At 34.9% G+C, this 27,426-nt stretch overlaps 1 protein-coding gene across 1 annotated transcript in view; it reads left to right on the top strand.

Annotated features, from left to right (window-relative positions):
• Positions 1 to 327: 327 nt before the first annotated feature.
• LOC128867073 (syndecan-like) overlaps positions 328 to 27,426 on the top strand; it is a 35,979-nt gene continuing 8,880 nt past the window's right edge. The window contains exon 1 of the mRNA XM_054108167.1: positions 328 to 444. Coding sequence (XP_053964142.1) covers positions 328 to 444 — 117 coding nt within the window. The remainder of the gene's footprint in view (positions 445 to 27,426) is intronic.

Here is a 27,426-nt window from a genome sequence, read left to right as displayed (position 1 = left end):
AGGAGTTTAACCTACTGCAATATCCAGAACACAATTGTGCCAAGATAAAGCAAATCTCTCTCGACTAAGATGATGGTTGGTCTCGGAAGACGGCATTCAAGAGGCGGGTGTTTAGAAAAAGGGTAAGAGATTTTCGATGGATATCGTTCAATGAGTGTCTACATACATTCTGGTCCTTGTAGCTGCCTTTGTAGTTGTAGAAACAGCGGGCTCAGCCACCAACAAGTGGCTGCAGGGGCGCTTCTTGCGGTAGCAACTCAGCTGAAATTGATGGCTGAGCATCTTACTATGCTCCTTAACCGGGAGCATATTAGTCTCATTGACAATATGTTGCAGGGAAGACATCGCGAGGCATCCCATGGCTGTCGTGATGGCAGTATTCTGATAGGTCTGAAGCTTAGTGCATTGCAAATCACTAGTGCCGTTCGACCAAACGAGCGCAGCGTAATTCAGAACCAACCGGCAAATTGCCTTAAATGTTGCCAGCAACATTTCTTCTTATTTTCCCCAAGTGCTGCCGGAAAGCGATTTTAGAATCTTATTGCGGTGTTGGATCTTGGAGGCATTTGCGGTTGTATGCGCCAAAAAGGAGAGACAATTTATGTGTGGAAAGCTGGAGATTACTCGCAGTGTTAAAGCGAGATAGACTGGCGGGATAATCGTTCGCTTTAGAACACAAACTGTTCTGGTGATTGGGGAAGCTTTGAAATGTAGAAGTCAAAAAGTAAGGGTGAATGGACACCCTTTATATCAGCTTTAATATACAGGGTGGCTGATGAAAGCCGCTACCAAAAAAAATTGAATAACTTTTTTTCTTTTTAAGTTATCTGTTCCATTTTTGTTTTAATTTGCAGATTGATCTTTAAAATTTATTAAAATGGATAACTGGGACACGCAAACAAGAATTTGGATAGTCCGCCGCTATCACGCACTGGAGTCCGTAGTTTTGGTACAAAGAGAGAACAGGCGGATGTTTGGCGGCGATCCCCCGAGCAGATGGACCATAATGAGACTGGTGAATAATTTTGCTGAGCAAGGAACAGTCGCAAGAAGGCCTTATCATCGAAACCCACCAGTTCGGTCGGAGGAAACGATCGCTGCTGTAGCTGCAGCTATACAAAGCAATCCAAGGGTTTCAACAAGAAGCTTATCTGCTCAACTTGGTGTCAGCCGACAGTCTTTGCAAACAATAATGCAGAAAGATTGAGACTTATTTCCCTACAAAATTCAAATGGTTAACAAACTGAATGCAGCAGACTTGCCGATTCGCTTGGAATTTTGCCAGAAGATCCTGCAAATGGTGGAAGAAGACCAAAACATGTTAAACTGCCTTTTCATGTCTGATGAGGCCCATTTCGATTTAAACGGCAATGTGAACAAACAAAATTGTCGAATATGGAGTACTTCTAACCCACAGATACTCCACGAGACGGAATTGCATCCTCTTCGCGTGACAGTGTGGTGTGCGGTTTCTTCACGCTGTATTGTCGGGCCTTATTTTTTTGAAGAAAATGGTCACACCGTTACGGTTACTGGAGACCGTTATTTGAAAATGCTGAAAGAATTTTTCTATCCAGAACTACGCCGAAAGAGAATTCCTTTCAACTCTGTGTGGTTTCAACAAGATGGGGCAACGTCTCACATAGCCCAGACTGTTATGACAGAGTTGCGACGAAAATTTCCCAATAAACTGATTTCAAGAAACTCCGAATTTCGTTGGCCCCCCAGGTCGCCTGACCTTACTGCACCTGACCTTTTCTTGTGGGGTTTATGTAAACAAGAAGTTTATAAAACAAAGCCAACAAATTTGGATGAACTAAAACAATCCATTCGGGCAACAATTGCGGCTATTCCTGTCGCAACTCTCAAAGCAGCAATGAACAACTTTTTACTAAGATGCCGCACTTGTGTCAACGAGCATGGGGGGCATTTAAATTCAATTATTTTTAAAACTATATTAGTTAAGCTACATTTAATAAAATTTAATGACCTTCAACTTGAAAAAAAAATAAATGAATTCCATACACTAAAAAAAAGTTATTTGAGTTTCTTAATGTAGCAAAATTCATCAGCCACCCTGTATATGTACTTCTGATTAACCAATCAAGTAGATGCAATAAAAAAACAATTCAATGAATTTCTATCGGTTGTTGCAAGCAATAGCCGTCTTAACTGCAAGTCAAGCTTTAAAATATAAATTAAAATAAAAAAAAAGAATATAAAAAAAATATTTTAATAATAAAGCTATTTTTTGATTATAGTCTTATCGGCATTGCCCTGAATTACTTCCGTTGCACCTAAATATGTACAAATGTGTTTGTCGCGATATTAACTGCAGATGCTTCACTATTCAAAATCATCAATATTTTTATTTCTTGCTTGGTGGAAGTGGACAACGAGTTGGCCCCAGTCGAAGAAGAATTAAATCTTACAATTTAACTCAATTTAATTTCGCTTTTTATGAGTCAATTGGTATGTGAATTTCTTAGTAGTAACAAATGATATCAATAAGCATTTTGTGCTTCATCTTACATGAATACACATAGATTTGCACGTACCAAGCACAGCTGTTTCTAAAGTAATGTTGAATATTATCGTCTTTTTGTGCACATTGTAAAAATATACCCAATTTAATGTGCCAGTTACCACAGCCATACCCTAATATTTTAGTGCCATAAAACTCAAGCAATAAAATTTTTCATAACTTTCGCTTTCATAATATTTATTGCATATTTGTATTGCTTTGAGTTTTTTCCTCAATCGCTTATTATATATTTTTTTTTTGCTACTTTTATTGCTCTTGCGACTTTGTTTCCCAGCACCTTGGAAGCAACGCAATCGAACACCATTAAATTTTGCTTTTGCATAGCAATAATTGTTTGCTTTTATGTAAGAATTTTTAAAGTAGCATAGCATACCCTGAGGCGATAATACATATACAAACATATTCCTACATTGTATACCTAAAAAGCTATATTTACTTTCATTTGCTTTTCGTTACCGCCTAAGCGAAGCATTTTATGGCCCATTGAATTTGCATAAAGAGATTTTCAAAAATGGTTAACCACTTACCGTGAAATTAAATAGTTGTGTGTGTGGTAAGTAAAAGAAATGAAAGCCAGGAAAATCAATGCAACAGTTCATCATCAGACTAATGACGTGTGATGGTGTGAGAGATGTGCTGAGAGTAAAATAAAATAGAAACTGGGAAGTAGAAATAGATCCAACATTATAATGGAATGGAACAATATAATGGAAAAATAGAAATTAAAATTAAAATTTGATTTTCCTTTCAGAGAATTTCCTAGTGGTACTGTGCGCAATACTCTAACCGCAGCAATAAAATCATGGTTTAAGCATTTTACAAAAGTATTACGAATAAACTTTAAAAATTAAGAGAGGTGATATAACCTGCATTAACTTTGCCGAAGGCAGTATTAGTCTACAGGGCCTAAGTATTTTTTATTTGTTTTAAGGAAGGTTGAAGTTTTAAAATTTTGGCCGAAGGCGCGAATAGTTCCTCGAAAATGTTATGTATGAAACAAATTCGGATATATGTAATATGTGTACTTAGTATTTTATAATAGAATTTCAAGAAGAATTTTTTCGTAGTATACATAGACACTATACTTCCTATCGAATCAGGTCTAATGAAAGTTTATTAAAAAACTCATCTAGACTGTTAAATTATACACAGAAATTTTAAACAGACCATTTTAATAGGAGTTACTGGAGACGGAAAACTCGCGCAAAAGACAACTTTACTGTACCGCATACGATGAAATAAAAGTGAATTTGCAGTCATTTTTCCGACCAAAGTATGGCCTTAAATGCACTTTAGTCTCGTTTGTTTAATTTTTTTTTTTTTTTTTTTGTTGATTCAAGCCACATCCTCTCACATAATTATTAGCATTTCTTCGCGTTGAATCACGAGAATTGGACAGTGTAATCACACCCTTAGCATAGTTCGATTTGGGACAAATATTTTCCTACAGCAAATTAACTTAATCGTTTGCCAATAACTAGCCGAAAAATGAAAAGTTATATCGTGAAACTGTTTATAAGGAAATGAATTGTATTCAAAAATGATTAATGCCATTTGCAATTCAGTCATGAATTCAATGTGAATATTGAATGGCTTGGCTTGTTTCAGTGCATTTGCTTGTTAGTATTCGTTTCATTTCAATGACAAATATTCATTATGCAGCAAATTGAAGCCAAACTATCAGATTTTCATTTGATTTTTTCAAATGAAGTTTTCATTAAATTTTGCAAATATGTACTCAAAACCACAGCCAAATGGTTATTATTTTTTATTCACTTCATTTCGATTGGCTGGGAAAATATGCAAAGATCAACATTTTTTTAGATTGTGGTTGAAATGGCAATGAAGCAGGTCGAGCGCTAAAAATGACGATTTTCAAAGCAAACTAAACGAGAAGCGCAAAACAACTGAAACGAATTGAAAACCGCAGCACAAAAGCATTGATTTCACATAACTCATTACAAGCATTTACACACAAATGGTCAAACTAATAAATACAGGCCCACTGTCTTCAATCGTTGTTCAATTTTGAAAATTTTCTGAAGCAAAACATTTTAATTAATTCATTTAAGTGAACTTGTCAATTTGGTGTTTTAGCTGAAGGGAATCACTTTAAATCTAAGAACAGAAGGTAAATGCCTCAAATCGATTACCAGAACTTCATTGTTTTTTGGAATGATTTAAATGCTCAGAAAGTAATCACTCACCTTCTTTTCACCAAGCCTTAGAAAGTGGCACTAGATGAAACAACTAACATACATAAACATTTGTAGGCAGTAATGGAAAGTAGCTGCCAAAAATTACGTTTATTTGGAAGCGTTTAACGACTATTAGTAAGACCACGTTCATACAGGGCAGCTTTTATTGCTTCAACTCGTTACATGTAATGCTCGTACTCTGTCAACACTTTTTGTGTTCTTGTTCCACTCAACGCAGTTGCTGGGTAAACACGACGGAAACAGCGAAAGAAAATGCACGAAGCTGAAGCAATAAAAGTTATATTGTTGAAACGCGGTCGAATTAAACTTGCCTAATATCCGACAAATAGCGATTTGGCAGCATTAGAAATGTGTTTAACTCATTACACTATTATTAAGTATAACAATACTCGCAAGCAGCGCATCTTGCTCGATAACTTTGTTGTTGTTTTCATATGCAAATTTTTCATCAAGCGAGCAGAGCCCAAGCATAGCGAGCAGAGAAGTGGCGTATCGAAAAACAGTTTAAAAAATATGAAAAAAAAAATTACCGAAGAAGCGTGCTAAACCTTTTCCCTAGCCCGCCTAGGCAATTTCTCATTTCTTTGCTACTTTTATACGAGTATATTCGCTATGAATCAAAGGGCACTCCTATTCAATCTAATCTGATACATTCTTATTTTAATTTACCAATCGTTGGCAGAAGAAATCTTTCATAAATTTCATACAGGTACAATAAGTTTTAATTTTAATGTGGAAACCGGTTTTTGTGGAAACCGCAATGGCTACATAATGGCTAAAACTTGAAAAGACTGTACGAGTAGAGTCAAAAATAAAAACCTTCTTCATAATTTCATAAGCCAAGTTACAAGTAATATATAGTTCGAGTTCTTTAATTATTTCTTGGGGTGCAAATTGATTATTTCCCACAATTGATTTTTTTTTAGTAAATAATATACACTTTCTGACGCCTAAGAACTGCTGATAATTTTTATGATAAGCTTTTCGTAACATAAGTCAACACATAGCTTCTGCACTAGCAGTTGAGGGTCGATACAGTTCTTTCTACAGCATCCATACAATGAAGATAAAACTCAAAGCTTTTAGACTAAGAGCGCCGATTTAAAATTTCAGAAAATGTAATTAAATTCTCATAACTGTGTAAGAAAAACTTAATAAGACGTTATATAATATTGTACTGAAGGAAAGAATTTTAATGACCCTCGAGGCAATTGAAAGAAAATAAGAAATTCCATATTATGAATACGGCAATTTTCCTTCAATCAAAACCTATTCGCTCCAACGCTCTTCACTCTGCGGATTACACGGCTAAGCACATTTGCTGCCATTTAAAATACTGCATTCAGCAGCTCATGTTTTCCCCAAACCAAACAATTCCCATTGACTTCTGCCACTTCACTGTACTTTAGTACTTTAATGGCGCCTTTGGTACTCATCTGGTGCGAACAATGGAAATCTTATGATGAAGATGCGATGCGGCAGCAGTTTGTCATGGTTTAATTTTCCTCCATGCGCTGCTACTCTTCTTGTCTTTCTTTTTGTTTATTTTATTTTATATTATATTTTTTTTTTTTTTGACGTTGTGTATAGTGTAGTGGGTATATGTATGTACTTCTTTCGACTTTTCTTCAGTTTAACCGCTTCTTACTACTTTTTGCTCTAAGCGCTCTTATAACCTCTTCTATATGTGAGTATTTATGTCTCTACTCAGCAGCGTAATTGCGGTGCAGAAAATAATAGTACAACCGTTACGCAACGTTAATTGTTGGTGGAGTAGGTTTTGGTTTCGCTATTGTTGTTCTTACTCACTCCCGTGCCACCGTTGTTTTTGGAAGCAGTTTTACAGACACACACACAAGCAAAACACAATTGAGGTTAAGGTAAATATTCGTTAAGCATTGTAAGGATGACAAAACGCTCCTGGCGACATCGCTCTTTCAATACGCGCAGCACGCTTTCAGACTCAAGTTGATAAATACCCATTGTGTGGTTTGGCGTAGTTTTTTTTTTTTTTTTTTTTTTTGTTTTTGTCCACTCTAATTTCTATTATGTGTCCCTTCACTAGCGCTCTTTTGTTCATTTAGCCAGGAATTTTCTTAATTTCTTTTCACCGCAATGCGTTGTGTGTGTGTTTGGATTTTAAAGCAGAGAACTATGCTATTGGTTTTCCCTTTCATTGTGAAAAAAAGTAGTATTCTCGAGTGATGGTGAATTTTTGTACACGCGTACAAGTAGACGTACTAAGCTGGTGAGATGATTATAAAAAAGCAAGAAATTTGAGCTATAAAATGAAAGCCAAATAGAATAAAATAAATTTAATTAAATTCAAATAAAATTTAAAAAATATAATATCAACAAATTTAATCGGTGAATTCTATACAATAAAACTAATTTAAACTATTGCAAGTTAGACCAAACAAACATATAAATCAAAATAAGTTTATTACATTAAGTTAAGCTAATTTTAATCAACTAAACTAACAAAGCCGCGGGCGCCGACGGACCGCCGGCTGAGCTATTCAAACATGGCGGCGAGGAGATGGTAAGGTGCATGCATCAGCTCCTATGCAAAATATGGTCGGATGAAAGCATGCCTGCCGATTGGAATTTAAGTGTGCTCTGCCCAATCCATAAGAAGGGCGATCCTGCAATTTGTGCCAATTACCGCGGGATTAGTCTTCTAAATATCGCCTATAAGGTTCTAGCGAGCGCATTGTGTGAAAGGCTGAAGCCCACCGTCAAACAACTGATTGGACCTTATCAGTGTGGCTTCAGACCTGGAAAGTCCACCATCGACCAAATATTCTCAATACGCCAAATCTTGGAAAAGACCCATGAAAGGAGAATCGACACACACCATCTTTTCGTCGACTTCAAAGCTGCATTCGACAGTACGAAAAGGAGTTACCTGTATGCCGCGATGTCTGAATTTGGTATCCCCGCAAAACTAATACGGCTATGTAAGATGACGTTGCTCAACACCAGCAGCGCCGTCAGAATTGGGAAGGACCTCTCCGAGCCGTTTGATACCAAACGAGGTTTCAAACAGGGTGACTCGCTGTCGTGTGACTTCTTTAACCTGATGTTGGAGAGCATCGTACGAGCCGCAGAACTTATTCGCTCAGTCACAATTTTTTATAAGAGCGTACAATTGCTGGCGTATACCGATGATATTGACATCATCCGCCTTAACAACCGCGCTGTTAGTTCTGCCTTCTCCAAACTGGATAAAGAGGCAAAGCGAATGGGTTTGGTGGTGAACGAGGACAAAACGAAGTACCTCCTGTCTTCAAACAAACAGTCGGCGCACTCGCGTATCGGCACCCACGTCACTCTTGACAGTTATAATTTCGAGGTTGTAAAAGACTTTGTCTGTTTAGGAACCAGCATTAACACCGATAACAATGTCAGCCTTGAAATCCAACGTAGAATCTCTCTTGCCAACAAGTGCTACTTTGGACTAAGTAGGCAATTGAGTAGTAAAGTCCTCTCTCGACAAACAAAACTAACACTCTACAAGACTCTCATCATGCCCGTCCTAACGTATGGCGCAGAAGCTTGGACGATGACAACATCCGATGAAGCGACGCTTGGAGTGTTCGAGAGAAAGATTCTGCGTAAGATTTTTGGACCTTTGTACGTTGGCAACGGCGAATATCGCAGACGATGGAACGATGAGCTGTATGAGCTTTACGACGACATAGACATAGCGCAGCGAATAAAGATCCAGCGGCTACGTTGGCTGGGTCATGTCGTCCGAATGGATACAAACGCTCCGGCTTTGAAAGTATTCGATGCGGTACCAGCTGGTGGTAGCAGAGGAAGAGGGCGGCCTCCTCTGCGTTGGAAAGATCAGATGAAGAAGGACTTGGCTTCACTTGGTGTGTCCAACTGGCGCCGGTTAGCACGAGAAAGAAACGACTGGCGCGCTTTGTTAAACTCGGCCAAAATCGCGTAAGCGGTTATAGCGCCAATTAAGAAGAAGAAGAAAACTAAGTTAAATTAAGTTTACAAAAACAAAAAAAATATAAAAAGAATAAACTACAAAATAAAACAAAACTCAACAAAATGAATTATGAAAAGGAAAAACTAGTATAAAATTAGACAAAAACTAAAATAAAATTAGACAAAAAATTAAAAATATTAAATAAAATAATATAAAATATAACAAAAAAACAAAATTGAATTGAAAATTAAACCACCATTAAAAGCAAAATAAATTAAAATTAAATTAAATCAAACTAAATATATTAATAAAATCAAATTAAGTTAAGTTAAATTAAAAACTATATAAAATATTAAAATAACCTAATTTAACTAAAATTTAAGAAAATAAAAAAACTAATTAAAATAAAATAAAATCTTATTAATTTAATTAGTTAATTGTATAGTAGCCGGCGTAGCCGAATGAGTTAGTGCGCAACTAATAGGACTATGAATAAGTTCGTGCGGTTTTTTTTCGAAATTTGAAACTTTATTGACGTAAAATGGTTACAAATTTAATATTCAAAATATTGTCCATCGCTTACTACTACTTTTTCCCATCTTTCTGGCAATTCACGGATTCCCTTTGTGAAAAATTCGGTCGGTTTTGCCGCAATCCACGAATCGATCCATTTTTTTACTTCATCGTAATTACGGAAGTGCTGGTCAGCCAGGCCATGTTGCATCGATCGGAAGAGATAGTAATCGGATGGCGCAAGGTCTGGACTATACGGCGGGTGGGGTAGGACATCCCATTTGAACGTTTCTAAGTATGTTTTGACCACTTGTGCAACATGTGGCCGAGCATTGTCATGTTGCAAAATAACTTTGTCGTGTCTATCGGCGTATTGCGGCCGTTTTTCTCGCAGTGCTCGGCTCAAACGCATCAATTGTCGTCGGTAGACATCCCCCGTAATCGTTTCATTCGGTTTCAGTAGCTCATAATACACAACACCCAGCTGGTCCCACCAGATACACAGCATAACCTTCAGGCCATGAATATTCTGCGCCGACGTCGATGTTGAAGCATGGCCAGGGTATCCATACGTTGCCCGACGTTTTGGATTGTCGTAATGGACCCACTTTTCATCGCCAGTCACAATTCGATGCAAAAAACCCTTTCTTTTGTGCCGTTGAAGCAGTTGTTCGCATTCCATAAAACGGCGTTCAACGTCTCTTGGCTTCAATTCATACGGCACCCAATGGCCTACCTTTCGGATCATTCCCATGGCTTTTAAACGTTTGGAAATGGTTGATTGATCAACTCCCAAAGTTTTTGCAACCTCTTCTTGCGTTTGAGCCGGATCTTGATCGAGCAATTCCTCCAATTCGGTATCCATGAACTTTGGCGGCGCACCCTCGCGTTCTTCGTCTTCCAAGCCAAAATCACCACTTTTAAAGCGTGCAAACCACTTCTGGCACGTTCGCTCAGATAGAGCATGCTCACCATAAACTTCCACCAAGATACGATGACTTTCGGCTGCTTTTTTCTTCATATTAAAATAATGAAGAAGAATTCCCCGCAAAAACACATTATTTGGCACGAAATTCGACATTTTCAAGTGTGGTAAAAATATTGTTGTTTACGCTTCAAATAAAAAACTTATACTGACGTTTGTGCCTTACGACAGTAGCTCTCCAATGAATGTTTGGAAATGTGGATCGATGGAATAATAATCAAGTTACGCCATCTGTTGTAAAACCGCACGAACTTATAAATAGACCTATTACCATTCGGGGTACATAGGTTCGAATCGCCGTGAAACACCAAAAAGAAGAACAAGTCTTTTCAAAAAGCGGTCGCCCCTCGGCAGGCAACGGCAAGCCTCTGAGTGTATTTCTCTCATGAAAAGGGTTCTCCCAAAAAATATCTGCTGTTCGGACTCGGCTGAAAACTGTAAGTCCCTCCATTTGTAGAACAGCATCAAGACACACGCGACAATAGACAGCACGTAAAAAGCAGTTTAGGTGAGATGTGGCGTTTAAATTTTTCGATCTGCCAAAAAAGCAAAAAAAAGCTGAAAAGCTATTTTTTATTTCTAAGAGAAAAAATAATGCGTTGTATTATTTTATTTTGTTTTGTTATTAATATAATATTAATTTTTGACAAAAAATTTAAAACTCAAAAAGTAATGATTATAGCTGATTAAAAAAATATGAACTCTAAAAATAATTTTTAATTCAGAGTGAAAAAAAGCAATAGAAAAATGTGGTTTAAATTTGATATAAAAAATATAACTCGATATTTGATTGTATTTTCCGAACAATTAAATAAAACTCGGATATTATTTATTATTGCGCGCAAACATAAAAATCCCCAAATAATGATTAAATATCAACTTTTTTAATAGAACTCAAAATTTTCACAATGTCCGGTTTTTGGACTTGCTTGTTATTATTGCTATTAAAAAATCGTTTGTTAAATATTTTTAAAGCATGGATAATAATTCCCGGCAGATACCTTTATTGTATCGATTTTTATCCTATTTTTCCCCTCTCAAATAAATAACACATAAAGAAAATCTCTTAACAATGCCCTCTGCTAATTTCTCAATAAATAAAAGAAATTTCTTTCAAATACTGAAAATCAACACTCACTCCTCTTATTATTCTCATAACGTCAACACAATTTTGTTCGCTGATTATAGCTACCACAGAGCGCCCCAAGTGTTTGCTGCCAATTGGCGCTTCAGTTCTAAGCAAGGGAATTAAAATTACAAGGCACTTAATTTAATCCCATGAGATGCTTGTTTTGCGTGAAAATCTCTAAATGATTCGCGGTTACGTGTATCTAGCAAAAGCAATGGAGAAAGTGCGGCATAAATAAACGAATTGATAGAGTAGGAGCATATAAGGACTGCAATCAAATAAGGGGAGAGGAGAAAGTGATAAAAAAATAAATATTTTGTAAACGAAGAGTGAAGCGAAATAAATTGGCAATACCAGCTAATAATGCTGAGTAGCCAATTTTTGTTCTCGTTTGCTTCTCTTCCACAATTTTATCAATTGATTGTCGCTCATGGCAGTCGTTTATTGAGGGCGTTCTCAGCAAAGTACATGACAATGTTTTTTCTATTACTGTTGTTTTGCTTAATCTTCTTTTAACGGAATTACACTAAAACACTTATATGCGCTGTTTTCATTGTCCTTTGGATTCTAAAGCTACTTGTAGCTGTATGTAGCTGGAAGCTTGTACATAAAGCATTTATTTATTGATGCTGATCGGTTGTTTCATTCCGGCTCAGCGTGCTTCGTTCTTGCCGTTGGCCTTCAAACTCTAATTCTAATGTTTCTTTATTGCCTTGAGGAATGAGTGGCAAACAAGGAATAAAACATTAAACGGAAATAGTATACTCATACCAACAGGCGCACTGACACCCATGCTTAAAATTTTCGGAAAATGGTTATCATTGCTCTGGCCTTATGGTCTTATGTACTTGGAGAGTGGCCACCCACCCCGCTTTAGCGCTGGTTGGAGTATTAAGCTATTAAGCGAAATAAGTCGAAATAAGATGAGAAAAGCGAAATAGGAATTAAAGGCAACTAAGACGTGCAGATAATAGTATGAACTGGCAAACTTGTAATCGATTAAAGAATTAAGGACTTTCGTAATTTCTAAGTTAGCTCAAACGGAAATAAAGTACACTACAGATAAAAAGTAATTTCATTAAGTATTCATTCTTGGAAATTAAAAAGAGGTATTCATTTAAAGAAATAATAATATATAAAAATTAAATTTAATTGTTTGTGTTCAAAAAAATTGTTTCTTCGTCAGACGGTTAACAAATAGACAATATTGTGTTCCGTTTTACGTTCTACATAGAGAACGGTTTTTGAGCTTTCATTTATGTAATTTTCTCGATTTATTGTTATAATCTATTATGCGATCGTTTTTTTTTTTATAATGCAGTTTCAATTAAAAAAAAATTACTAGAACAGGAATGTTTTCTGGATGTTATTTCACAAATGGAGTATTATTTCACTGAAATACTTATTTATACCTATTTTTCATTTTTCTACTCTCAGTTGTATAGAGGCATTTTCTATAAATTGCATGACTTGAAGTCATTGCGATTTGCCAAGTATTTTTGATATTTGTAATGAAAATAATACATTTTTGTAATAAAACCTCATGAAAGGATATTATTCATGCTATATCCAGTGACTTTGTGCCGAATTTTTGGCTTTTTGCTAAGAAATCTTCAAATAAGTTTTAAATATTGCACTGATTTCAAATCGTACATTTAGAGAGCATGGGCCAAGTACTTTCATTCTGACCCTAAGTTGGAATTATTTAGACTCCAAAGTGGCTGTTAACCGTACCAAATAATGAATATTATTGAAGCTCTTTCAAACTAAACAGATTTATTTTTTATTTTCTTCATAAACTTGCACGCTTTAAAAGCACTGTGAACTCATGCTGGCCATGATGATTCATCAAACCTTTCTAAAAAAACAGAATTCGCTTTATTAGTACAATAAAAATGTCTGATATGCCAATTAAATTTACCACACTTCTATGAAAAACACTGATACATGTCAAAGCAACTTTTCGTAATTAAAAATTGTCGGGCGCCACAAAAAAATTTGCCTAACATCCAAAATACAATAACTTCTGCTTTTCTCACTTTCCTGCTGTGTGAATCATCCATCCTGCATCGTCATGTCCCTTGACACATTTTCCTTTTAATTCCAGCTACTTATTTTACACCAACAAAATTTTTCATGTTCGCATTTCTATCGCCCGAATTGCTTTCAATAACTCAATGCCACTTATTCGAATGGCCAATCAACGCGTGTGTCCTTTCTTTCTGCTCGCACCGTTGCGACATAAACTTTTCTCAACGATGACATCAATAAATTTTGTGTGTGCCTTTGACAAGTTTTATAACAATCAACGAACAAATACTCACCGCAACTACAATATTTAAACGGTCAACAGGAGGTAAAGAATAGAATGAAAAAGTGCACAACAGATGGCTCTCTCTAGATGTACCTACTGTGGTCCCTTTAAATGCACCACACTGGACACAAGTTGCATAGGACAAATGTCGGGTAATTGGGCAATTTAAAAGCGGCGCTTTGCCAGCTTAGCTTTGTAGCTCCTGGGCTTTCTAAGTCTGTTTTTAGTGGCATTTTAAACTGTTTGCTTAGATGAGAAGCAAACTAGTACCTAGTAATCGACCAGCCAGCAAACCAACAACAATTCACAGTGAATCCACTATCCAATACTCAATCGATTTGAGAGTAATCCCTTGTGCGAGCATCTGATTACTTTGTCGATTTCAAATGGCCATTGGCGAATTCATTTGTATGAGTAGTTCTCCTTCCCATCTTCGATTGCCACCCAAGTGCTTGTCCACTTCCCGCTACAACTCAAATTCAGCGCCTAGCACTTAGACGAGCTGGGATGAGCGAACAGTTGGCGGTTTGGTGGTACAACTTGCAAGTTGTTGGTTTGTTCTGCACACACAGTTACCGACAATAACAAACAAAATGGTCTCGTATGCTGCGCCTGAAATGCTGTCTCAAAATGCTGCATCCAGGGAGTGCGGTAAAAAGCTTGCTGGGAACAATTTTCCTAATTTAACTTTGGCATTCAGTGAGTCGAGTGATATCGTCGACGTGGTCGTCATCGTTGTTAACGTGGTCGTTGCTGGCCGCTTGCTGCAGCCACAAATGGTGCATAGCATTTCCTGCCATTACACAGTTACATTGGCGGCAATGGCAGTTGTTTGGTGCCTTTGACTGCTTCTGCAGGAAATGGGAAAAGTTTTCAATTCGGTTTGGTTGCTGAAAGCTCGCGTTGATGCTGGAGCAGAGTTAACGGGTTTTTGCAAATAAACAAAAAATAACAAAAACAGAAACAGAAAAGAGATGGACAAAACGCAATAAATTCCGGAACAGTTTGTAATGCTAAGAGCGAGGAATACAAAGTGATAAGCCAAATCCCAACAAATATAGGCATTTCAACAACTTTACTTCTTTCCTTTTAACGTAAAATTGAAACTATTTCTCTCCCTTCACTTTTCTCTCCTCCATTATTCCCATCAATAGAATGAGAAGCGGGTTCAGCTGAATTTACGGAAATTCAATAAAATGCGAATCTTTTATGCAACGACATATTTCACTTCGATTACGATTTAATTTCGAAATGTGCCGCTAGCCAACTTACTCGATTGAATGTGGCCAGTATGGGCTAAAGCTGGCCAGATCTCGATACAGGTCACTTGCAACCACAAAGTTGTGAAAATCAACCAGCCAGCCAACCAACCGCTGGCATAGTTTCCAACAGCAGTGCCGAAATTGCGTTATTTGCAATACTTGCAAACAAATAAAAACAACTACGAAAAAGCGGAAAAATTGAAAATTTATTTATTTAGTGGAATTGAGTTTTATGCTGTGGTTTATTTTTGTATTTTCGGCAGTTTCATTCAATTTATATGAGAATTGGTCCGTTGCGAGTGGCGCTGGAAAATTTTATGAAAGGGGTGAATTTAATACTTTGTAAGATGATAATGGCTTTAGTAAAGTTAAATATATTTTTGATTAAATTCATGAATTCGAAATGGAAATAGAAACATTGTTTCGTGTAAACGAAATAAAATTTAATATTTGGTAACTGAAAATAAAAAATTAACTTTATAATAACACAATATCAAAAGACTAAATTTTCAAAGTTTAATCAGAATCCCGAAAATCTGAGAATGCTATCAACTAAGCGACACTTTACTTGCCCATAAGCGGGCACACTTTTCTCCCTAAATGTGATATTTTGCCTTGGAACAATTTTAGTGAATTATATAGCGAAAAAAATATGAAATATTTCATGCATTTATTGGCACATATTTATTATTTACATTTTTTAGTCTAAGAATTTACAATCTCACAGACTACGAATAACAAGAGGAACTTAATACTAATAATAAATTCAAAAGCAAAAAGCGCGATTCAAAAAATTAAAAAAGGTGACCTTGAAACAGGAAAACGTAAAGGAAGGCAGTTTGGCTAGTAGCATAAATTCACGAATAGATCGAATAATATGAGCATTAGAAGAATAGTTAATTCTCACATTATTCCCATAGAACGGACGTAAGTTACGAAGAGGGACAAATACGGACAATCAAAATCACTATTGATAGTTTTATAAGTAAAAGAAAGGCTTAGGATAAACCCACAAATTTCAAGAGATTCAAGGTTTACGAGTAATAGAGGTTTTACTTGGGCTACGAAATTTGCAGCTAGCACAAAATAATACCGCGCTATACTATCGATTTGATACGAAGATTCTTACAGTATAGTGACTATGATTTGGAAAAGGCCAGCTCTTTTTGTAGGTATTCCTTTTGTATTCACTGGAATTTTATGACCATGGATGTAGTTTTAAAGAAGTTATAAAATTCAAGTTAATTTACAATATTGACCTATCTAATTTGGATCCGAAGAGGATTTTATTTACATTGGGTATTCGCAAAAGTCTTTTCGTATTTTGTCAATAGATGTGGTTGGAATCATCTATCTCCAGTGCTACCAATCACATTGTGTCATATCATATGGTGTTAGAAAGGTGACATTTTAAGCTTTATTTAACCAAAAAAAATTAAATTCGAAGAAGTCGAAAAAAAGTTATAGCTGTTCAAAAAGGAGCGAAAATAATGAAGATATTCGCTATATTTTGAAATTTTTGTATAAAAAAGGGAAGAATGCCTCACAAACCACCAATGAAATTTGTGAAGTTTACGGAGACGATGCTGTATCAGTTCGTGTAGCACAACAATGGTTCGCTCGCTTCCGTTCTGGAAATTTCGATGTGAAAGATGCACCTCGCTCCGGTCGACCTATCGTTGAAAAAGTCGATGAAATTATAGAAAAGATTGACCAGGACCGTCACATAAGCTGCCATGACATCGCCAAGGCACTAAACATTCATCATCAAACGGTTTTGAACCATTTAAAAAAGGATGGTTACAAAAAGAAGCTCGATGTTTGGGTACCACATGAATTGTCTGTGAAAAATTTAATGGACCGAATTAACATCTGTGATTCTTTGCTGAAACGAAATGAAATCGAACCATTTCTGAAGCGAATGGTAACAGGAGACGAAAGGTGGATCAAATACGACAATAATGTGCGAAAAAGATCATGGTGCAAGGGTGGTGAAAGGTTATGCTGTGTGTTGGGTGGGATTGGAAAGGAATCATACACTATGAGCTGCTCCAGCCTGCTCGAACGATTGATTCTACACTTTACTGTCAACAACTGATGAGATTGAAGCAAGCAATCGAAAAAAACGGCCAGAACTGATCAGCAGAAAGGGCGTCGTCTTCCATCAGGACAACGCTAGGCCACATACATCTTTGATGACTCGGCAAAAACTGGGAGAGCTTGGCTGGGAAGTTTTGATGCATCCACCATATAGCCTTGACCTTGAACCATCGGACTACCATTTGTTTCGGTCAATGCAGAACTCCCTTAATGGAATAAAGTTGGCTTCAAGAGAAGCCTGTGAAAATTACTTGTCGCAGTTTTTCGTCGAGAAACCACACAATTTTAACACTGATGGAATAATGTCTCTAGAAGAAAAATGGCAAAAGGCAAAAATTAGTTGAAGTTTTATTAGAAATACGACTACCCAATATATGTACCTACATAAACAAAGGAAGGTCTTGTTGACATTCACGCTACAAGTACTTAATTTTTTTATGTAATCGTGGTTTATGAGGAAATGAGAAGAGAAGAAATATCCTGCTGGTACTGTGCATAGTTTCAATGTTGTTGCTTATCATACGAGTCTCGCACTACTTGCTGCTGTTGGGTTTGACTACATGGACGTATCAACCACATTATCAAGTGAGGTGCTTATGTGAGCAAAACGCAAATAAAAGAAAACTTATTTATGCTGTGCAGTAGTCTCGGCAATTGAAACTTGTGCAGCACTGTCAAAATTGTGGTAAAAAAAGTGATTGCTTTTGCAGACAACCACAGCATATTTTTTTAGTTATGTTGTTTTTATGCTGCCAGTTTTGAAACATTGGTTCAAGAACATTGATTTTTTCAATTATCTTTTATTTTGTCACTCTTTCCATTGTTAACAATTCCATTTGTATTCCAGATCGTGGAGCTCATCATCACTGTTATAACTTTCACTCCACGTATTTTTGTATTATTTGAACTTCAGTGTTTGAAAAATTTGTTTCAATTTTCCAAATAAGTGACTCATTATATTGGGTCAGCTAATCTAAATTCTTTTCATTCATTCTCAAATTTCACCTTCCTTACTTATTTCCTTCATCAACCCTGGAGAGAAAAAAGTTTCAATAAATTAAAATCACATAATGTCCACAAATAACTTTGCTTCTGAAGAGCTATTAATGAATACTAACTTTTTTCTGATAGTATACTTGTACAGCCAATCACAAACAATTCAAGCTGGTCGACCTTATCTCACGATTTTCTGTCTCAGTTCAGCGCTTCATTCAATATTTTCGATATGTCATTCCCTACCATAGCTGAAAGACACGACAACCCGGTAAAGACAACTGCAAAAAGATATATCACAAATGGGGCTGAGCGTTTTTTTATAAAGTTTATTGGAAATTTATTGACAACACCGCCTGACAGAAATACAAATTCTAAACAAAAAAATCAGTCGCGGAACTAAGCACAAGTATTCCAATTCTTTTATCCGAAATTATAAATATTAAAAGGCGGAAATTCGAGGATGTGGCAGGGGGGAAATATGTATTCCTTAGCCCATATTTTTTTTTTTTCAAAAATAACTACCAGAAGATTTCCAGAATATTCAAAGGTAAAAATTGTAAAAGAGCCTTTTGAATACCTGCTCGTCTTTGTGCACCAGAAACTAATTTTTTTTAATTCTAGATGATTTTCTATTTTAATTATTTGATATTCATATTTATATTCTATATTTACATTGTACTGAATTTTTTACATAATTCTTTAAATTAATCATATGCTTGAATATTCAAAGACTTCAAAAAGAATTCTGATGTCAAAGGCCCTTAGAATATTATTGTACTTTTTTTTTTTGTTTTTGTCAAATTGACTCGCACGGAGTAATTGAATTAATATTTATATTAATATTTTAATATACCAGACGTCCCTATCGGTAACAAACAAATATGGTAATATCCGCACTTGTACAAGCAATGAAGTGTGTCAAGATCAAAATGAAGATTTCCATTACTTAAAATCATTTTTTTTTATTAGAGTAAAACAGTTATTGAAATCAATGATGGTTAATTTTGCGCCAACTGTATTTAAGTATACAGCCTGCCATACTATCAGGAAATAAAATTCGAACCCATCCCTGGTGTGGTTGATTTAAAATTAATTAAAAAATATTTAAAACATACGCCGACTTCAAAGTGAAGTGAGCCAATGTAATTAAGACTTATACTGACAGCTGACATTTACGAAAAAAGTGGAATTGAATAATAAAAATTCAATTCAGCACAAAAGTGGATGCCACAGAAAGTACGAGAAAATGTGATTCCCAGTATTTTTCCGTATATTACCGGAAATCCTTCAAATTAATTTAATACGAATGCATATGTTTGTATGCATGAAGCGCAGTGAGCGTCCAAATCTGTGAATTGTACAAATATTCTAGCCATTGCCAACTGTTTCCATTTAACTCCCACCAATACCCAGCAGTATTTTTGCTACACGTTTGCCTTTGGGCGTTTACTGCGCCATTTGCTTGAGGATTTGTTATTGCAGTTGCCTGAAAATTTTCCAGAGGCAAAGAAAAGTTTATTTGCTTGCTTTCACTCAAATAGGTCATCTATGAATTTTAATGACGTCATGCATTCAGAGTTCTGGGCTCAAAATAGAGCTGCGTAGTGGAGAACGCATTTGTGACAAGCAGAGTAGAGGGAATGCCTGAGCAAGTCTAGTGACATAGTTTATGATAGAATTTTTGGCAAAGCAGCAAATCTGGTAAATGATTTGCCAAGCCAAAGGCAAAATATTTAAGTGAGCAAAAGTTCAGTAAACCAAATTTTGGCTGTTGGCAGTTTCAAAATTGCTGCATGATGTGTGTTTTTGGAAAAAGCTGAATATTTTGTTGTTGCTGACCTGGCAAGAGGCTAATTATATGTATGAAGGCTGTCTAATTTTTTTTTACCAATTTTTTTCAGTTTCTACGTTTTTAAAATCAACCAGAAATTTTGGAATGGATAACAATGCTGAAGGGTATAATTTGGGTTAGCAAAGGTGTTTGCTGATTTTCGATATGTTTTTTTTTTTTTGTTAAGTTATAAGCATTTAAAGTGAATTGAAGACATTAAGGGGGGAGGCTGGTCTAGAGCGCAAAAAATGGGCATATTTTATGAATTTATTTTGACTCAACAAAGGAATCAATCGAAAATCTGTGAAATAGGTTTAATAATATAGCTTTCATGGTACAAATACAAAATTTTTCGTCTGAATTAATTTCAAAATGGCCGCTGTCCAGCAGTTCTCCTAAGGCGCCTTTTTTTCTAGTGGGTCCATTGCCGAAGACGTAAACTCCTTAATTTTTGTCCTGGATCAAAAAATAAAATTTTTTTAGTTTCTATATAACAACAGAAAGAGACGTACGTAGGATTTTTTCGATATTTTGTTTTTTCGCGAAATGGTGCACGTTTGAACAAAAAGTTACAATTTTCTCTATAAAGAACGACATAAAATTGTTGATTAAAAAAAAACTATGTAATATAAATAAAAAATCCTACGTACGTCTCCGGAGAAAGGTATTTCGAATGTATTGTCAAAATTTCGTAAGAATCGGTAAAGATTTGTTCGAGTTATGTCTTCGGCCAGTTTAAAAAAAGTGATTTCGAGAAAAACGCGTTTAAAGTTGTAAGTAGCGTTCGGGGCATACCTGCGAGGCACTGCCGTCGAATGAAAAATTTAGGCATTTAGACATTTTTGCTGGCATCCCTCATTTGGTATATTATTTCTAAGACCCTAAAGCACCTTTTAAGACAAAAAAAAATTTTTCGATTTTTTCAAAATTCTAGACCAGCTTCCCCCCTTAAGATTATGCTAACAATTACAAAAATGTCTTAGTTTCACAGCTGATTGCGATATTTTGACCAGTTTTAACTGTCTTTCCTTTTTTAATTTTCATCGATTTCCTATAAAAACGCAGTTAACTCTACATGAAATACCAAATAAATTTGCATTTCAGACTTTGAAAAAAAATTATAAAAATGCCAGAAATGTTCACCAAAATGTCTACGCTTTTATTTAGAATTTTCAGATCTAATCCAGAAAATCTACTTATGTAGTTCTATAGTCCATTAAATTTTAGTTCAATAAAGAGCAAGTTTCAAGTGGCTCAAGATTTCCGTTGATTTTATACATATTTCTCCCTCGCGATGTTGCGTATTCGCTCTTGGGTGTACAGGGTACTCTCTCCTAACGGACACCTCTCTTAAGCGGATACTTTTTTCAGTACATATCACAAATCCGTAAGAATTATTTTAACTTTTTTTCTCTTGAGCGAACATCTTGTGCGGACAATTATCCCATAGCACGTTGATCCTCCTATAACGGACATACATATATTTCCCTTAAGAGACAGTATATACATACATATATGAAAATAAATTCTGATAAATTTGCGTCACGGTTTGGGGTACATAAAATCTTAAGCTTATTTCAAGTAATACGATAAAGCTTCCACAAAAAGCTTATGCTTAAAATCGCATGCAACAAACGAGATTGGCATACATTTTTTTTAGATCTGAGCAGGCCGTAAGATCAGGCATAGACATCAATTTTACTTCAGATCTAAGTCAAAAAGTATGGTTGGGATAACGAGGAGAGAGGAGGACAGTACAAGGTTAACTCTCTCCAAATTTTCCTGACTCCTTCTCGAGCCTGAGAAATGTATTGAGAGATACAGCGGAAGCTGATGCATTCGCAATATGTTTGATATAGAAAAGTGCGTTCTGAGCCTACAGAAAACGCTGCGTGAACACTTTTCGGTTATTGGTGCAGAATAACTTCAGTTTTTATGTTAGCTATTTCTTTCACTGTGTCTTTATATTTTTGCTTTTTTTGTTTTGAATCAATGAATTCTATAGAAACACGTTATATAGAGAAAAAAAATGTAAAACTGTTTCATAATTTTTGTATTATTCTTTGTTTTACTTTACTCGCTCGTTTTAAATGTCTGAATAAAACAAGAAAAAACAATTTTAAAAGTTATCTAAAAGAAATTTTTTAACTTTCAAATGAACCTATTTTCGTAAGCATAAGATTTCAATATTAAAATATATATTCTCTTTTAATCACACTTTCATCGTAACACAAGATAAAAAAAATAAAAACGGTCACATGTCGCAGCACGAATGTTCATTAGAATTAAACGCCAAATTTGCATTCTTTTTCGTCATAAAATTAACCGCAGAATGTAACCTAAAAGTCGTTCTTCTCGATAAAAAAAACACCCTGAATAGGGCGGAAAACTAAACAAGAGACAAAAAACCAAATTATTCAAATATATTTAACATTTTGTTAAATTTCATCTGAATTGAAAGCTCGTAATTCAGACGATAACAATACTTCTACCTCATCTTAATTTTTTATTCTTTTTTTCTGATATTCTGATTAATCAAAAAATAAGTGCAATACGTATTATTTTTTTATTATTTTAATAGCTACATACTCGTACATATGTATGTATAGGATTAGGAGCTGATATTAAATTTTAGTTTTGGAAACAATTATTGAAAATATGTACAATAATAAGCTTTAAAACACAAAATTCAACACAATCCAAACCTCGAATATTTTAGAATTTTCAGAAGCCAATCACATTCTTTGGTAAAATTAAAAAAAAAAAGTTGGAATTCATTCCAAACTACGGCCGTACATGCTGATGCTGACAATGCGAAAATGTATGAAACTATTTACGCTTATTTTGGCTATAATACGTAGCTGTTGACTATCAAAGCTTGTGCGGTTGCGTTTGTTAATTTTTTCCTCTTGCCTCAAATTCTTTTTTTGTGACTACACAACAATCCATTTGGGCTGCCTCCAAAACAAAATGCATACACACATACAAGCATATATATAGAAAAAGTAATACAACGCAAGTTTTCCGCAATGTCAACCCAAATCAGCTCGTGACAGTTACTCCTGCCATAGATTGTTGCTGCAACGAGTTTATAAAAAATGTACACCTCTTTTTCATTTTTTCGCTTGGCCGACTTTCAGGCGACTGTAAAATATTAGCAAAGCTTTATACTACTACACTTTCATCCAAAATTCATTTCAAATTTTTAGCCTCCGCTCTTACACGGTTTTCAATCTTATCCGCCGCATACCATAATTGTGTGTTCTTGCTCTCCAATTAAATTTGCACTGGAAATTGTATTTTAGTGTAAAAATTAAAAGCATATTACCCAACTTGTTTTCAAATTTTAAGCTGGCCGGCCAGCGTGTATCAGCCGCGTATGTAAGTGCTGCCAAAAAGGGTTCCATTTTACGGGGTACTGGGTTGCCAATGAAAGGTGAAAATTTTACCCCGCTGCGTTTTGTGATTCGCATACTAATACCTTTTCTTTGCTTTAAAGCTGCTTTAAAATATTTTTATATTGTTTATAGCTTCTTTAATTCTAATTTTTTTCCTCCTCTTGCATTCCCTTTCAACCATAGAATTGCGGCAAGTTTATGTATCTGACATGCGAATTTTCGAATTTTTGCTGAAAAATAAAATTCGCATCCAACAAAAATTGGAGTATTTTCCAGCTTGACTAGCCGAGTAGCGCCTTTTTTTATGGCATATTGGCATATTTGTTTCCTTTTTTCTCTTCTTTTAATTTTCATTTCGCCTGAATTTCGTTTGTTGTAATTATAATTTTGACTTCCTGTATATGAGTGTACGTTATAATAGCCGTTAGAGAACTGGTAGAAGTAAATGCAAAAGTATGCATTAAAATATACTTTAAAGTATAAGTCAGGTAATAGGTTAGAAATTAAGTTATATATATGAAAAAATATAAGTTAAGTGCTGCGTTAAAAATTATGTTGACATTCACTATTGCAATAAATTTATGACCACTACTATTTTAAATTATTAAAACAAAAGTATGAAAGAAAATTTGTTTTAATAAATCGTTCGCAAGCAGTCATGTGTAAATTTGCATCTAAAATATATAATAAAATAAAGCTAAAAATGAGTATTCATTTAACATAACTCCAGTCCAACTGGTTATGCAATCATGATGTCATACAACTTTTATGCAAAATATTTAAAACAAATGATCACTTTTCGCTTAAACTGAAAACTCAATGCATCAAAAAAGAAATTTATATATATTTGAAATTTAAACAATATTTAATGGCTAGCGAAAAGTTTCACTAAACAATTTTTACGAAACTCTAATTAGTGAAAAACAAGGTAAAAAAGAAAAACGAAATTCCCCACAATAACTGCCAGTTACGCAATGGCAGGCAAAAGCGAAAAAGTGGATTGAAAAATTAAAAATAAACGGTAATGGAACGCAAAAGCGAAAAAACGAATATTGTTTGTGCATAACTAACAAATCCAATGCAATATTTTTTATTATTTTGCTTTTTTTCTATTTTTTCCTTCCTACGCTTTTTCGTAGAAATTAAGAACAACACGAAATTGCACGCTGGACTATAAATTTTTATGTGTTGGCAGTTCTAAATGTGTCCACTAACTGCTTCGACTGCAAAAAAAAAATGAATCATCAAAGTGGTGGAAAATTAAATGACCAAAAAAAAAAAGCCAAAAGTAATAAATGAGAAAAACCAAACCAAAGCTCACTATGAAAAACCATAAAGAGAAATCGAAAAAACGTTTAGTTCCAAATGGTCTAAAATAAATCGTTGCAACAAAGGTGCAAAAACAGCTATTAAAAAACAAAATAAAACCTCATTTTATTTAACTTAATGTATAGATTTACAATTTAGCATCCTTGTAAAATTCGTATTGCAGTATATATTATTGTTTCTTCTATTTTTATTATTGTTTTTGTTTTCATACAATTAAATTGGTCAGAATTTTTTATTGCTTGGCCTCATTATTGCAACCATTTGGAGTTTAGGGTGGCCACTCAATGATTTATAGTGCAATTAGCGTTTGCTGGTTAGCTTTTAGCGCCAATGTTATTGCTGCTGTTATTTTCCACCTTTCTTTAATTAAACCAAACGTTGCTGAACTGTTTGTCACTTAACACCAAAAATTAAAAATTCAATCGCCTGACAAGCAGACTACTGGTGAGATTTTCAGAGATAGGTTTTGTGTCAGGATTGTGAGCCAAACAGAGCAGAATATTTAAAAATTTCAAGTTGTAGTTAAAGTAGAGGATCTATTCAATTTTAAGAAGTTAGTTAAATTTGCTATTTTAGCAAAATAAGTGCACCCGTCGACAAAGAAAACTCCGCGCCCGTTGTGATTATAAATTTTTACATATTATTTTTCAAACTTTTTAATATTAATTAATTTTCAATAAAAATAGGGTTCATTCTTTAACAAACACCTAATAATTCTATGTTCCTAACTTTGTACAAATTCAGGGAAATTCATCAAATGAAGCCCATGCAATTTTAATGTTAACAAAGAGATTTTAAGTCTCTCAGAAATCGCGTAAATTTCGAATTGTATTTTTTTTTTACACAAATGTGTTTCGTAAAAAAGAATATTTAGTATATACATTGCCATCAACTAAAGGAACTAGCAAAAGCATTTTTTAGGCACATAAAAGCACATTTTTATAAAAAAATTCAAAAAGTTTGAAATATTAAAGAAAATTTTGTTGAATTTTTCAAAATCCAAACTTAAACTTAGTGTTAAACTTACTCTTACAATCAAATTCAAGCCCAAAGTGGAACTGAGTTTCTATCTCACACCCTAACCTTAACAGTAACTATTCATGTAACTCTAATTATAACTCAAACTATAACTCTAATTCAATCTAAACCTCAAAAACAGGATCTTATTCTAATACGACCAATACTAAAACTTGATCTTCAAGTGTAAGTTCAAACACAACCTCAAATTTCAAATTAAGGTCGAATTGAAACTCAATCTCATACTCTAACTTCGTCTTTAACTCTAACACGAACTGTTAGTATAACTCTAATTAAAGCTCTGAATCTGACTCTCACTTCTAATGAACGTGGAGGATAAGTCCAAGTTCTAACTCAAACTATACCGAAACATAAGCTTCAAGTGTAAGTTCAAACTCAAACGCAATCCTCAACTCAAGTTCACAAGTAAACTAGGAGCTAATCCGAAACTCAAACTCATTTTCAAACTCGAATTCATGCCCGGATTTTAACTTAAAGTCGAACTGAATACCTATCTCACACTCTAACTGCAACTTCAACTCCAACTCTCATTCAAAATTCAACTCCGGCTTATACTGAAGCTCATTTTCTAACTCCAACTGTAACTAAGACCATACCAACACCAACTCTGACCCTAACTCAAATTTCAACTAAACTCAAATTCAAACTAAGTGTCAAGAACAAGATCAAGCTTTATTTCAAACCATACTGAAAGTTAAACCTGAAGTGTGAGTCTAGGCTTAAATGCGAACTTAAACCCAAGTTCGCACTTAAGCTCAAACTTAAGCGCAAACTCGAAGTAAAAGCCAAAATCAAACTAAAACTCGAACAAACACGCAAACTCAAAATTAAAGTCGAACTAAAACTAAATTTCCTATCCTAACTCAAACACTAACTAGCATTCAAATTGCAATTCCGACTCTAACTTAAATTGAAACTGAATCTCGCAATCTAACTCTTACTCTAACAATAACTCTAACTCTAATTTTGTATTCTAACATCAACTTCAATAGCAATATCAAACATTTACTCTAACTTTACTGATACATAAGCTTCAAGTGTGAGTTCAAATTGAAGCACAAACTTGACCTCAAGTTCACACTTGATTTCAAACCTACACTCATAGTCGAAAAACTCAACCTTAAACTAAATCTCAAACTCAAAATTAAAGTCGAACTGAAAATCAAACTCTATCTCCAACTTCAATTCTAACTCTATCTTCAGCTCCAACTGCAAGCCCAACTCCAACTCAAACTATAACTCAATCTCAAACTCAATTTCAAATCCAAGCTCCAACTCCGTCTCAAAGTGCAACTCATACAATCACAAGATCTCTCTCGTGCTCCAGTTTGTGTTTCCATCCCTCTTCTAATAACAAATTTATTACTTTTTACACTTTCCGAGCAAAAGTGAAACTTCATAACTTTTTTCCACATTATTTCCAAGCTGTTGCATATTTGTTGCACAACTTTGCCGCTCCGCAACAAAAAAAAATAATTGAAAAATACCCAGTACTTAGCTAATTAAGCTTGCCAACTGCTTGTTTGAGGTTCAGCGCACATATTTGAACTTTTCGCTTTTATTTTATAAGCTTTTTTTCGTACACACAATTATTTTAACATATGAGTATGACTTTAAGTACTTGTGCAAAACTTCTTCAAATAAAACTAAACCGAACAACTACTAATGAGCACCAAGCAATTGCACTCCACTTTAGCCATACACAAATACAATTATGGCATTTACAAATACAATGCGAGCAATTGAAAACTCGCGTGGTGCTTGCGGTGAAAAAAAATTATGGAAGTCCTGGCAATAATTTAAAACGAAAACAAACAAATG

Source organism: Anastrepha ludens, chromosome 6 (genome assembly GCF_028408465.1).
Source record: "Anastrepha ludens isolate Willacy chromosome 6, idAnaLude1.1, whole genome shotgun sequence".
Classification (NCBI taxonomy): Eukaryota; Metazoa; Arthropoda; class Insecta; order Diptera; family Tephritidae; genus Anastrepha; species Anastrepha ludens.
The sequence above is the reverse complement of the archived record's forward strand: the minus strand, read 5'-3'. Positions and strand labels throughout refer to the sequence as shown.